Genomic DNA, 15499 nt, shown 5'->3' with positions numbered 1-15499 from the left:
CGGCTCCTACACCGGGGCCCCCAACCCCCTACAGGACGAAGACTTTAGTGTCGCTGAGATCCAACCCGCCCTGCAAAACTTAACAGCCGCTCTCGCCCTGGCCCCGACGGGGTCAGTAACAAAGCCCTTCGTAACCTGGATAACGCCTCCATCATCCACCTCAACGAATATAAGAATGACTCCTGGCGTAATGGTGCCATTCCCCTGCCCTGGAAAACAGCAAAGGTAATCCTTACTCCCAAACCTGACAAACCCTTTAGCCTCGCCCCCTTCGTCCCATCTCACTAACTTCATGTGTCGGAAAAGCTATGGAGCATGCCTTCCTCACCCGAATTAACACCCAGCTGGAAGACATTGCAGCGTATCCTAACTCTGTCATTGGCTTCCGGGCCCACCCGTCGACCCAAGACACCATGCTACAACTTAAGCACCATATACTAGAGGGTAGAACCCGTACTACTAAAGCTATACTCGGCCTCGTCCTCGAAAAAGCCTTGCACAGCACGGCCCATTCCATCATTCTCGACCGCATCTCACGCCTTAACCTCGGTGCGCGCACTTATAATTACCAGAAAGACTGTCTCTCTATTCAGACTAGATAGAGCACTGCACGGGCTCGGGCTTAGCCGAAGGCCCGGTCCCAGCCCGGCCCGCGGCCGGGCGGGGCCGGGCCGGGTAGAGCAGTTTTCTCACGCGCTCGGGACGGGCTCGGGCACGGCGTGTGCTTCTTGACGTGGGCCCGGGCCGGGCTCGGGATTTCTGGTGGCGTGCATGTAACGTGCAGCGAGTTATTCTCGGGCGTCTCAACTATGAAAAACGTGTATTTTTCTGTCTCGGGCCGGGTTCGGGCCGGGCTCGGGCAGGGCTCGGGCCTAAGGTAAAGGGGTGGCGGGCCGGTCCAGGCGGGTAACGTAGATTATTTCCGGGCCCGGACCGGGCCCGGGCTCGCCCTATAAGTTTTGATTGGGCTCGGGCGGGCAGCCCAACGTAAAAACTGGCCCTGGCCGGGTCCGGCCTGAAAAAATCGGCCCGTGCAGTGCGCTAATTCAGACGGCCTTCCTCGCGGTGGGGAATCTCCGCTCCGAACGCCCAGACACTGGGCAGCGCGGGAACACCCAGGGCTCCGTTATCTCCACAATGCTCTTTAATCTCGTCACGATTGATCTTGCCAAGGAGTTGCAGCAAGTAGACGGTGTCAGCCACACCATCTACGCTGACGATATAACCATCCGGGCCCACCAAGGCAGTCGCGGCCAAATATAAACGGCACTACAACCCGTCATTGAAACAGTCGAGACCTATCTTCGGACTTCGCTGCTTCCCTGCGAAGTCCGAACTCCTCCTCTACAGGCCTACTCTCCGTAGCCGCCGTCCGAAACATCCCACCGCTAAACGCCAATACGAAGACATCGCGCTTCAACTCAGGGAAGGAAGCCCCATACCCCTCCTTAACAATATTCATGTGCTCGGCATGCTCATAAGGGCGAACGGAGCGGCATGCTCATAAGGGCGAACGGAGCGGCATGCTCATAAGGGCGAACGGAGCGTATGACATGGCGCTCGCCAAAACCCAGCAAAATGCATCCAACGCCGTGAGACTTTGAAGCGGGTCTCCAACAGCCGGGGGGGGGGGGGTGAAAGAGGGGAATCTCCTCAGATTAATCCAGCCATTCGTAATTTGCCACATCACCTACGTTGCTGCCTATCTAAACTGGTACAAGGCTGAACGAACCAAACTCAACATCCACCTACGCAGTGTCGATAAACAAATCATCGGCCTCCCCGGTTAAACCAGCACTGACCTCTTTCTTCAACTAGGCGTCCATAACACAATGGACGAGCTCATCGAGGCCCAACGCCGCTCTCAGCTGAAGAGACTCACTCACGTGCACAGCGACGGGCCGCCACATCCTCACCTCGTTCGGTATCACCTACCACCATGACTACTGCCATAAACACCAGATACCTTGCATCATACGAGTCTGGATTCACGCCAACCCTATCCCCAGAAATATGCACCCCAAATACAACCGCGCACGCCGCACAGCACGTGCCACGGCTCTCACGAAAGCCCTTGCTCGCCACGACGGTGTGAGTTTCGTCGACGACGCCGAATATGCCCACTGTACCCGCTTTGCAGCCGTCACCACACGTGACGGCTCTCTCTACCATGCTATCAGCCTAGTAACCGCGCACGCTGGGGAAGCTGAAGAAGTGGCCATCGCGCTAGCCACGCTAGACCCAACATGCCCTAGCATTGTCTCTGACTCCCGCTCCACAGTTATCAGCTACATCAACGGCCGTATCTCACACCTAGCCTTGCGCATCTTGCAACAAGCGCCCCGCTTAACCGCCCATCAGGATAAACTCATCTCTTTCCCAGCTCATGTAGGCCCCATCCACCCGCACCTCCCCAACCTCAATGAGGTTACGAACTCCCTAGCGCGAGGGCTCGTTAACCGCGCGGGAGATGGGGAGGCTGCCCCGACCGGTAGGGATCACCTGACACGCTGCAATTATCTCGTGAAATCATTCTACTTAGAGATTAGAACTTTCCCCGGCCCACGCAACGAGCTATCCTGAGCGGAGACTAAACTTCTCGCCTGCTACAAACCAATACCTACCCCTCGTTACACTGTTACAACAAGATCTACCCAGACATTTACCCCAATCGCACATGCGATATCTGCAAGACACAGCCAGTCACACTTCCACACATGCTTTGGGACTGTACACAACAATACCCCGACACTAACCCCACGGCCCTCACGTCGGGATGACACGCTGCCCTGCGTAACTGCAACATTGACGACCAACTCTGCGTGATCCATCAAACCTGCGAGGCGGCAAAGAGGCAACACCTCGACGTCCCCACATGGCAGGCAAGAGGTGCCTAGCCAGCCCCTCCTGCTCCTGCTGCTGCTGCTGCTGCTCCTGCAGCACCTCCAGCACCTCCTGCTGGTTTCAATAAAGTTTATTCAGTCAGTCAAAAAACTATAGATGCCAGCTTCCCGGTAAAAGCTATAAAACCCTGTTCTCAAAAAAACTTGCAGAACTCACTTCTAGTGTCAGCACAAACAATTAAACCTAGGTCTCTTTTAAAGAAACAATACCAACTTGACCATATATGAAATGTTAACACGTGGCAAATGTTTGAAATTTTGTGTTCGTTTCCCTTACGTTCAGGAAACAAGTGGAATTGTACAAGGCTGCAAAATGCGGCGACGAGACGAAAGACTTCATCAACGCGTATCTGAAGAAGATAGAAGAATGCAAAACGGATGGAAATCCTTTCTTTACGGGTAAGTTTATTAAAACAAAGCTTTCTCGGCCTGCGATGCTGCGCTTTCGCCTAGGTCGCTCGGTCGGTCGCTGGTCGACTTCTCGCCGAATACACGCTTGCTTACGGTTGAAAAAAAAAAGAATAGGCCGAAACCATCAACTATTATTCTCACTGTAAGCAAATTGCCCAAACGAATGAACAAACCAGCTAAAGTGCACCTCTGGCTTCAAACGACTTCGTCTTAGTGTAAACTTATCATTTTCCACGAAGTACTGTGTTATAAACGACTAAATAAATAAATAAAAGATATAAAACTGTCCGACAGCAGGCATCGAACACATGACATCTAGCCCAAAAGGCCACTGTTGAAACCATTACACCGCGGGCGCTTGCCAAAAGAAGCGGCGTATACCACCGTTATGAAATCCTCGCGGGCTAGCCAACTGAACGCCAGCGTGCTCGGATCAACACTGCATCATTACAGTCTCGCCAATTGCCCATTCCTTCAGACACACAATCACAACTACGTACGTGATTTACATACGCGCATGTAGGGATTGCCGTGCCGGAGACACTCAGTCTGCACGTACGGCGTCTGCTTCCACGCGCTCCCTACCCATCCTTTATGAGCTGATCCTAAAAGTGTTTCCATTCTTTGCGCTTTCGCGGCGTGATGAAGGGAGTTAGGAAGGAAAACGTGGGTACCCTCGCCGGGGAGAGTGAAGCATTAGGCTCTACGCAAGAGTTAGTTTCGATTTCGCCAATTTCTACAGATGCACCTAACCAGACAAATCATTAGTACAGAAAGATACGCCATTAGGATGATGGCGTATGCCCAGGTCAGATGATCTGTTTATCCCCACGGATCAAGTGTTCATTTTCTGAAGTTACTACGTGCAAGACTAATTGCTCCACAAGTGCGATGTTTTGTCCTACAACACGCTTTATAGTTGTCTGCAATGTGATTTCTACATTGCTTGGAAATTTGCTATCTATCAGTGCAAATTTTCTCACCACTTTGGCAGACACGCAACCAATTTGCGACAAAACATAATCAAAAATGACACGAAACATTTTTATTTCTTGATGAACAATTACATGACAGGCAACACTAAAATGCCGGCAAACCAAGCGGAATTCTGGCAAAAAAATTGTACAAAAAAGCAACACAGCAAATATTTTACTCATGACCCCTAGAGTCGTCCGTCCTACTTTAGGGCTGACTATATCAAATGCCTCTTTTCACTATTCACTATTCTGGCGCCCATGTCACGCGACATTGTCACATAGCGTCATCACTTGGTCATGTGACCTTGCAATTAAGGTTCTAATTTCGTCACGTGACTGTCACGTAAAGTGGTGATCTGCTCGAATTGGACGAAGTCAGTTTTGAGCGTGGGCCACCCTAATATCGGGGCTTGGCCATGTCAATTGTGGGAGGAGTCCAGGTAGGTTTTGAACGCGGTTCAACCAAATTTTAGAATTGGGCAAAGTCAGTTTTTTTTTTCGAGGTAGGACCACGCATATTTTTGGGGTCGGACAGGTCGGTTTTGAAAGCGGGTCAACTCAATTTTCAAACTGTGCAAAGTCCGTTTGGCGGGTGGGCCCCCGAAATTGTGGGGATGGGTCAAATCAAATTTGGGAGTGGCTCAGGGCATTTTGAACGTGGGTGAACTCAATTTCCGAATTTTGTAATGTCAATTTTGGGGGGTTTGGGCCAGATCGGTTTTGATTGACCTTGAGACATGCTGTCCTCATTTGGTCATGTTTTGGTACCATCAACGCAAGACGTCGGATTTTCCGCTTCATGGGGCACATAATGCCTCCGCATTATTAGTAAAGCAGCACGAATGCGTTAGCCGGATTCTTGCACGCAAGAGGGAAGAACGCGCCCTGGATACTACAATCGCAGAAGCAGCCTCCGATAAGAGGCTGTGCTATGGTCATTTGAGTGTATAACTTGCAGGAAACGAAGATCATATAAAAATGTTAAACAATTATGCTGTCAAAAAGCGGGTAATGGGAAAGAAAATAGCTCGGTGAATTGAAATATTGTGACAATAATGGTGACGGAAAGTTCATTGAGTTTCCACTTCACGACCTACCAGCGCCTCATGCGGAACAGTTTAAGACTTAGAGATTGACTCCAACCAAATAAGGAAATTTACTAGCCCGACGTTTGGGAACCAATTCGGCTCCTTCTTCAGGGGTTATTCTTCGGAGGTGGCGGTGCCGCTTTTAAAAGGTCCATCGTAAGAAAGGGGAGGAAGGGGGAGAGAGCGTAAGGTGCGGAGACACTTGAGAGGGCACCTATTCTAGACAGACGTAGGAGGTGGTGGGGGGGTCAACCCAGCCGACGAGCCGTCGCTGGTCGGCTGGGTTGACCGATGCTGAGCGCCCTTTAGTCGCGGGAATGCGTGGAGGGTGGGAGGGGGGGGGACGAGTTGTTTTGGTGTACTGACCTAGAGCTGGGGGTCCTTTCTTTCCGTCGTGGCGTCTGCAAGGCCACGAACATAAAAAGAAGGAAGGATGCCCTTCACGCGGTTTATTACCCGCCGTGTTCTGAACGTGCCATGACTCCAGTAGTAGCCTTTTTCGCCAGTTTGTCTCAGTTTGATAGATTTGGGTTTCTTGGACAGTAATTTTGTGGTCGGCGTCTTCGGAATGTTCGGCGGTGGAGCTGCGTATTGGGTTGAATGTTCTGACGACATTTTCATGTTGTCTGATGCTTTCTTTTAGATTTTTGGTTTCCCGATGTACGACGCCGGACAGTCGGCACAGCTGATTTTATAGACGACGCCTTGAGCTTTTTCTTTTGGTGCACGATCTTTTGGTTTAGGAATCAGGATATTCAAAGTGTTCATCGGTTTATGCGCAACTTTGAGGCCTTCTTTTTTCAATATTCGGCTGAGAGCTTCGCTGGTACCTTTGACGTATGAGATGGACACTCGCTTCTGCGGTCGAGGGGAAGTCAACGGTTGGAGGTCTCCTAGTTTGTTTTTTCTTTTTTGTTGTCGGGATGTTTTTAGAATGAATTCCTTTGTATAGCCGCTCCTTTTGAGTTCGTTGAGAACCGTTCTCCTTGCTTTCTTTTGATCTGATTTCATTTTGCAATGGGTTTCGACTCTTTTCAATAACGAATTTACGACCGATGCCTTGTGGTTTGCCGGATGATTGGATGCGAAGTGTAGGTAGCGGCCTGTGTGGGTTGGTTTTCGGTAGACTGAGAATTTTAGATTGCCGTTGGTTCATGTAACTTGTACATCTAGGAATGGTAACGAATCCGTTTTGTTCGCGCTCCGATGTGAACTGTATATCCGGGTCTATGGAATTTAAATGGCTCTGCAGGCTTTCGACTTGCGACTCCTTCACGATACAGAAGCAATCATCAATGTACCTGAGGAAAACTTTTGGCTTCTTGGAAAAAGTACTCAGAGCTTTGTCTTCGATATTTTCCATAGTTAGGCTAGCCATGGTGACGGAAATTGAGGCCCCCATGTGAGTTCCTTTCACCTGCTGAAAAGTAGTAGCTGAAAAGTAGTAGTAGTAGCTGTCTCTACTACTTTTCCCCGAACTTTTTCCCCGAAGCCAAAAGTTTTATTCGGGTACATGGATGATTGCTTCTGTATCGTGAAGGAGTCGCAAGTCGAAAACCTGCAGAGCTATTTAAATTCCATAGACCTGGATATACAGTTCACGTCAGAGCGCGAACAAAACGGATCGTTACCATTCCTAGATGTACAAGCTACACGAACCAACGGCAATCTAAAATTCTCAGTCTACCGAAAACCAACCCACACAGGCCGCTACCTACACTTCGCATCCAACCACCCGGCAAACCACAAGGCATTGGTCGTAAATTCTTTATTGAAAAGAGTCGAAACCCATTGCAAAATGAAATCAGATCAAAAGAAAGCAAGGAGAAAGGTTCTCAACGAACTCAAAAGGAGCGGCTATACAAAGGAATTCATTCGAAAAACATCCCGACAACAAAAAAGAAAAAACAAACTAGGAGACCTCCAACCGTTGACTTCACCTCGACCACAGAAACGAGTGTCCATCCCATACGTGAAAGGTACCAGCGAAGCTCTCAGCCTAATATTGAAAAAAGAAGGCCACAAAGTCGCGCATAAACCGATGAACACTTTGAATATCCTGATTCCTAAACCAAACGACCGTCCATCAAAAGAAAAAGCTCAAGGGGTCGTCTATAAAATCAGCTGTGCCGACTGTCCGGCGTCGTACATCGGGGAAACCGAAAATCTGAAAGAAAGAAACAGACGACATGAAAATGACGCCAGAACATTCAACCCAATACGCAGTGCCGTCGCAGAACATTCCGAAGACGCTGACCACAAGATTTCTTTTTAAGAAACCCAAATCCTTCAAACAGAGACAAACTGGCGAAAAAGGCTACTACTGGAGTCATGGCACATTCAGAATATGGCGGGTAATATAAACCGCGTGAAGGGCATCCTTCCTTCTTTGTATGTTCATTGCCTTGCAGACGCGACGAAGGGAAGAAAGGACCCCCCCGCTCTAGGTCAGCAACACCAAAACAACTCGTCCCCCCCCCCCCCTGTGTCTCGTCAACGCAGTCCCGCGACTAAAGGGCGCCCAGCATCGGTCAACCCAGCCAACCAGAAGCCCCCACCCCACCCCGACCCCTATTTTGTCTGCCTAGAGCAGGTGCCCTGCCAAGTGTCTCCGCACCTTACGCTCTCTCCCCCTTCCTCTCTTTTCTTACGATGGACCTTTTAAAAGCGGCACACCGCCACCTCCGAAGAATACCCCCTGAAGGAGCCGAATTGGTTCCGAAACGTCGGGCTAGTAAATTTCCTTATTTGGTTGGAGTCAATTTCTAAGTCTTAATAAATTTTCCCAACCAGACAGGTAATTCTGTCGAAATGTTCAGCCTCATGCGGAACAGTGAACGTATCGCCGCAGTTATCACATGACTTTTCAATATACGAAACCTATTATAAGTATTAAAAAGGTTTCATATTCGTGCACTTCTACAATATACGTTAAGCTAACAGAGAACCTATGTTATTAACATTTCACACCCGGTGAAAATTTGGGAAGGCATATATTTTGCAGCTGATAAGCGGCGCACAATGTTGACTGTTAAATTGCTTTAATGAAAATACGCGAACTACGCTTAGCTCGTGCTCTGTATGATCCGCTGCACCTGAACCGACAGTTTCTCCTCTTGTTGGTTATATTCGCGCACTGCTGCAATATACCTCTAGGCAACAAAAAACCTACACATTAACGCGATAGCGTTACAGGCCCCGTGTCGCAGAAAATCCGGCGTCGGTGTCGGCGTAAGCATTGGCGTCTGGCGGAAATAATCATGCCGAACCACATCATCCGAACTACCCCGTCCGGGCGGGCCCTTTTGCTGGCGCAAGGCGTTAGTGAACAAAAAACTGAATTTCTCAAAGTAAAATCCATCAGAAAAATCGTAAAGTACGACTTAACCACAACCTACAGACGTGATAGTGTCGGATTATAATTAGAGTATTCGACAAAAAAGCCCGACAAGCAGCCAGAAACCTTTGAATGCTATCGTGTTCAACTCTTCAAGGCGAAGCCTAAGCGTCCTCCAATTCTGATGGTGTTTCGTTGTACTTAGGTTCTAGTCAACATTGAGGGGAATGTTGAGGTCTCGTGTCGCCAGCCTAGCGACACGAAGTGAGCACGCTGCACCACTACCGGTTCGATGATGATAACAACCTTTATTCCGGCGAACGCAACTTATATACAAGAGCGTGGTGGCGCCATCTGTCGCATGCGACCTGCGTAACGTTGGCAGTGTCATCTGTTGCGAAGGCACGACACTACATCTGGCCCTCCCTCAACAAGAGAACGCAGGTTATATGCATAAAACAAAAAACCGTCACTGCTTGTGGCGACCAACTAAATTATTGCGCTAAAACATTTACAGTAAAGTCACTGGTGGTGATTGCCTAATAAAGTCACTGCAATCACTAAGTTCATTGCACCTAATCCCTGAACTTTGCTGGCGGTCGTCGCTGCCGTGTAGAACGGCGGAGCCCTGACTCTACTGGCTGATGAATGTTTCCCGATTCGCAACCACAATCAGCAGAAAGTCCAGTGGTTATGGTTACAGCTAGTGGACTCACTGGCCGTATACGTGGGCTTGGCGTGCATGAAGTCATTGGTGACACCAACGGTTCTGGAGACTGTAGCGTCATCAGGCGTTGGTATACTTTGGGATGCGGTGCTCTGTGTACCTAAGGACGGTGTCCGAATTATGGCGTTGTTACCGACATCTCTATGTCCATGTCCCCCTGCAGGGATTCTTGTCTCGTCATTGATTTTTCTACATCTTCGTGGGGCACAGCGGACGATTGAGAAGCGTTCCACGTCCGGCCTTTCTCGAGGTGGAATGACCAACGTCCTATGCGTTTCAGGGTTTTGAGGGGAGCACCAAACTGGGAGTACCTTTCATTCCAGGTAGATGGCGTTTGACCCCCACATAGGCACCCTCTTTGAATTTGGGCTCCCTGGCTGCTCTTCGCTTGTCTGAATACGCCTTGTTTCTTTGTTCGTAATGGTCTACATGGCACCGAAGTCTACGCAGTTCCCAGGCGGGGTAGGTGCTGTGCAGAATTTTGCGGTTGACGATGATATCTAACGATGTCCTCATGTGGCGTCCATGGAGCAACACTGCTGGGGACAGACCAGTGGCGCTGTGTGGGGTGGCGCACTAAATACCGAGGCATTCCGTAACGGTGGCCTTCATGGGTCGCTGCTCCAGTAGAGAGAGTTGTAGATATGATTTAAGGACCCTGTTGAACCTTTCCACCGCACCATTACCTTGAGGGTGGTAAACTGCAGAGAAGAAATGCTTAATACCCCTGTCCTCTAGGAAACACTCGAATTCACTTGACGTAAACTGTCGGCCGTGATCCGAGACCAGTTCTGTAGGGTAAGGCTCTCGTGCAAAGACACCAAGGAGGAGGCTGATCACCGTGCGGGGAGTTATGTCTCTGCAGAACAAAACAACTGGCCATCTGGAGAAGTAGTACACCACCACAATGACAAACCGACAGTCGGTGCACGTTCAAAGGGCCCCATGATGCCTATTGACACTTTGGCTCAGGGCCTGTCAGACAGTGGGACAGGCTGTAGCGGTGCCTGTAAGTTCTTCGAGCACTTGTCCAAGGCTTGGCAAACAGTGCCGCTTAGGATGGCGGTCTTCACTTACTTGTCAAGACACGGCCACCAGTACTTTTCTTTGATGCGTTGCTTGGTCTTGAAAATTGCCGGGTCTGACTCGGGGGCTAACTGGATGAAGGTATCAGTTAGCTTGGCAGGTACCACAGCACGTTGTGTGCGCAAAACAAGCACACGCACTACAGAAAGCTCCTCGCGTACATCAAGGGGGGGGTGTCAGTTCTGTAGGAAGTGTTTCCGGGTTCGCCATGATGAATGGATGAAGTGCGTCACCTGCTGTAGTATGCCATCGTCAGCGGTAGAATCCCGAAGATCGTCTAGATATACGAACGATGTAACTAAAGACACAACCTTTTCAGTCGACTTGGAAGCCACCCTTTGTTTCTGGAACAGGCAGTCGGGACAAAGCATCTGCTACTTGGTTGTGGGCTCCGCTGCGGTACCAGTGTTGCTAGGTCTGACTAGGTGGCGTAGCCAAAAGCTAGACAAGTTGTAGCCCAAATGTAGCCAAACAGAAAAAAGTGCAAAATATTTCGTAGCCTAACATAGTCATTTTTACTTGCAATTTTATTTGTGTATACATTTTCACATTCGACTACGGCAGTCCTTTTTTGCACAGCCTGTCGTAACAAAAGGTCCGTGCCACCGTGACGGTCGGCCCTTTACATCAACAACAGCGACATCATGCTTGCAAAGAACACTTTCTGGTTGGCCCCAGAAGGTCTTAAGTTCCAGCGAATCGCTGCAGAGGGCGAATCAGTACGTTTATTTTATGACAGATAGTACTAAGTTATTATTTTTAGTTATTTACAGTAATATTAACCACGAACTCTGCTTTTCAGCTGTTGTGAACGCACAATAATGTCCAGCGTCATCGATCTCTCACGTTATCTCTGCCTATGGCGTAGAAGTTCAGCTGTCCAGCAATCTGTTACGGCGACGTGCTCACGGCTTCTTTTTTGATGAGCCGAAAACAAGTCTTTCGCGTTATGATATCTCGCGTTATTTGTCTGATTATCCAATCTTGTTTTCTTGTTGTTTTTTTCAATTAGCTTGGCCCGGATTAGCTGGGACACACACGACCTATATAGAGTCAATTTACGTCAACCTGGCCGACATTTTAGGTATCTAGCACGCCAAGAACATGCGTTAAAAAAAGGACAGGCAACAGATGCCACTAACCGTCTTAATTGGTGTAAGCGGAGCCTTAAAAGATTAGCGCGCGAACCGGCACTGTAGTGTAAGAAGCGCGCAGTAGTTTTCGGTGACGAGAACGTCCCGAACTAACTCGCTCTAAATGGCAAAACCGCGACGGCGCACAAAGAGCAATGGTAAACAAGAAGTGAGAGAAAAGTCGTAAGGGAAAGGCAGGGAGGTTAACCAGGCTGAGCCCGGTAGGCTACCCTGCACTGGGGAAAGGGGAGAAAGGATTGAAAGAGGAGAAGGGAGACAGAAGTTCACAGTTCACACCTTGCCCATTTAGTCAAGCGTTCATCGCCGAGTTTCGTCACCGGCGGTCATGCAGGCTTGTGCACTTGAAAAGGCGCAGCAGCGACTTTGTAACCCTGTACATAGAAGACGCACGAGGCCAGGGGCCCAAGATCTACTCCTCCGCAAAAGGTCTGTCGTTTAAGTGCCCCAAAGCAGTCCGAAGGGCAATCCTCTCTTCTTCGTATCTAGGGCAGTCACATAGACATGTCTGGTGGTTTCCTCAACACCACATGTGCTACAGTTGGCACTGTCCGCCATTCTAATTAGGAATGAATAGGAGTTCGTAAAAGAAACTCCTAATCGCAGGCGGCACAGTATGGTTTCTTCATGTCGTTTAAAACCGGGTAAAAGTCGTAATTGCATCTGCGGGTCCATGGCATATAGGCGCCGTTTGGTAAACTCTGGTGTATGCCATTTTCTTAGAGGTATAGTATGGGCAAGACTGCTGAGGTGGCGCGCTGCATCCGTTCTTGACAATGGTATTGGGATTCTTTGTCGGCACATTCTTTGTCGGCACGGGCAGCTTTGTCGGCACATTCATTGCTAGTGATGTTGCAGTGCCCAGGTAGGCACTGAAATACAATGTCGAGGCCTCTGACCACCGCTTGATGGTAGCGTAATCGTATCTCTGCTACCAATTGTTCATGTGGGCTGCGGCGCAGAGCTGATAAAAGTGACTGTAGGGCTGCCTTTGAGTCACAGAATATAGCCCAAATATTTGGTGATTGTTCGTGCACATAAAGCACTGCGCTACGGAGGGCGGCAAGTTCAGGGCCTGTCGATGCTGTGACGTCGCTGATCTTGAACTTCTTGCAGAATTATGCCGACGGAATAACTACCGCACCAGTAGAGCTGGTCAGAGTCGAAGAGCCGTCTGTATAAATGTGAATTCGATCAGAGTAGTAATCATGCAGCGTATGGAGAGCAGCTTGATTGAGGGCACAAGTTGGCAAGTCGGACTTCTTTGTAACTCCTGGGATGGAGAGCCGCACTTGTCGCTGCCGGAGACACCACAAATATCAAGGTGGTCTTGCGGCAGGCGCGAAGTCGGATGGAAGAGAAGATCGATAGGAGGTTACATTGCCTGAAAAGGTTGCATCTGGTCTACTTTCCGAGAGAAAAAAGGCGTTGAGACTGTAGTCGGGAAAGGTGTCGAAGATGATTTCTAAGGGTGTCTGTAGCGACATACGTTCTCATGGGATGTTCCCTGGCGATGGCAATTGTTGCAGCTGTTGAAGCGCATCGCGGTAGGCCAAGACAAGTTCTAAGTGCTTGAGCTTGCATGCTCTCAAGCATTCTGAGGTTAGTTCTCCGGGCGCTTGACAACACCGGGGTGCTGTAACGCAAGAAACCCATAAAAAGCGCTTTGTATAGTTACAGCATAGAACGCACTGACGGTCCCCATGCTTTTCCGGCGATGGCTTTGAAGAGGTGACTGATTCGGAGGCGTCTTTTCCTTAGGAAGGATACATGGGGGCTCCAGGAGAGGTCGCGTTCAACAGTGATCCCTAAAAAACCGATGGTTCTTTTTGTACAAAATAGGCTGGCCATTAATAGACACAGGATATTCGGCCACATATTTTCGCGTGAAGGCGATTAACGCGCATTTTTCTGTTGAAACGCCGAGACCTTGTCTCTGAAGATAAGTGAGACGTCATCGTTGCAGCCTTTTGTAAGCAACAAATTAATTAAAGCGGTAATGCTGTGAAAACCGGTTACTGTCCAACACATTAAAAACTAGGGAGAGTATCGCAGGAGTGAAGAGACCGATTTACTCTTCAAGGCATTGTTTTACTCTCGCAAAATGTCGGAGAGAGTGAAATGCATTGTTCACTCTATCCGCATCGAGAGAGTGAAATGTTATTTCTACTCCGCCCATCAGAGAGAGAGAGAGTAGAATGCCCGCTCCACTCTCGTGGCAACAGAGAGCAAAACGTAGCATATACTGCTGCTTAAACTGCATGAGGGTGGTCGGAAACATGGCGATGTATCGCTCACGCAGGCAGAGCAAAGAGCGCATCGTTTTTCTTGTAAGGGAAGAGGCATCAAGCGCGCAAACTGCTGCGGAGATCAGCGCACTACTTTTTGTTTCGGAGTCGCCTCACCGCACGCTCGCACAACATCGCGGAACAGCACAGCGCCGGAGAAATGCGATCCGTGCAGTGGGCAGGCCCGGGCAGGCGGCGCGCGCCAAGGCCATCCAAGAAAACTCTTGTGTCAGCCACGTTTCACCGCCGCGAAGAGAGGAAAGTCGTTCATCGTTCTTTGGATTGAACAACAAATACTCCACGGTAAGTGATTTCAAACTTACGTGGCACATTCTGCGTATATGACATGCTATCGCCAGGCAGTGATCCCGAAGTTAGGCCTGTTAAGCCGCCGCGATTACCAACGGACGAGTTATGCTTGCTGCTTCATTCGATGTCGATAGAAAAACCAGTCGTCACGATGACTGCATGTGATTTTATCACTTGCCGCAATCCGTAAGAGCTTTCAAAATCGCAGATGCCGAGTGAATCACGGTGTGTTCAATACTAAGTGAGGCGCGGCATCGCATAAAAAGGTTTCTTCACCAGCCCATGATTCCGTGCTAATGCTGAGCGTGCTTGGCGTGTGTTTTATGTGTTTGAATTTATTCAGTTTTGCAGTCGACGGTGTGCGGATCGCTGTTTAACTAAGGAATTACATAGCAAAAGGCGTCAGCTTGTTGGCCACATGCTTTCGTTATATTAAGGCGCGCGCTTGACAGGCCTTGCCATAAAGCTTGCCATAACAGGCCTTGCTACCCCTTCTTATAATAACACCCAGTAATATCCATTGAACTAGATGACCATATTGTCATGCCTACTGCAAATATGATCCTCAAATTATGGCTTGAGCAGTGTCATAACCAGAGGAGGGGGGGGCACAGTGGGCACGTGCCAAGGATTTGTCACAAGCGGTGTTTGTGACACATCTGAATTCGTCATACAGCTTTGCACTCTTTGCTTTTCGGTAGGTTACATAAAAACTACATGCTTCACTGTTCAGTTAAATGACTGCAGATGTGAGCACTTCATATCGTAATCAACATCAAGTGCAGCATAAGCAGAGCGTACAGAATTCGGTCTCATAAGTTTGACGTGTTTATTTAAAGGTGGTTTACCTCCTTTTGATGTCATGTCCCGTCATTCTTCTAGCACCACATTTTTGTTATTGTTGGCCACTTGTGTATGCCGACTGTAGTCTTTATACTTTTCTTAACTCCACTAGCTATGTTCTCTTTACTTTGGCGGCTGATTTCTTTTGCTTTAGATAAGCCAAAGAGCCCAAATTTTCTTCAGGAATTATGTTTGTTCATAACGTCAGAAATGAGATGCAGACAATACCACCACTGCTCTCTCGCCTAGAGGAGGGGATGCGTTTACGAAGTGTGCTAACAATGACTAATATTTTATTTTACAGAATTTTTCTAACACTGGTGCTGGACTGAGGCGTAACGGTCAGTTTTCTTTTTTCTTTTCTTAAGTGAAAAAATTT

The 15499-nt window shown here is 48.9% G+C and overlaps 1 protein-coding gene across 1 annotated transcript in view; it reads left to right on the top strand.

Annotated features, from left to right (window-relative positions):
* LOC125946979 (cytochrome P450 2C15-like) overlaps positions 1-15499 on the top strand; it is a 311950-nt gene that overhangs the window by 270155 nt on the left and 26296 nt on the right. The window contains exon 6 of the mRNA XM_049671232.1: positions 3187-3302. Coding sequence (XP_049527189.1) covers positions 3187-3302 — 116 coding nt within the window. The remainder of the gene's footprint in view (positions 1-3186; positions 3303-15499) is intronic.

This window comes from Dermacentor silvarum, chromosome 7, assembly GCF_013339745.2.
Source record: "Dermacentor silvarum isolate Dsil-2018 chromosome 7, BIME_Dsil_1.4, whole genome shotgun sequence".
Lineage (NCBI taxonomy): Eukaryota > Metazoa > Arthropoda > Arachnida > Ixodida > Ixodidae > Dermacentor > Dermacentor silvarum.
The sequence above is the reverse complement of the archived record's forward strand: the minus strand, read 5'-3'. Positions and strand labels throughout refer to the sequence as shown.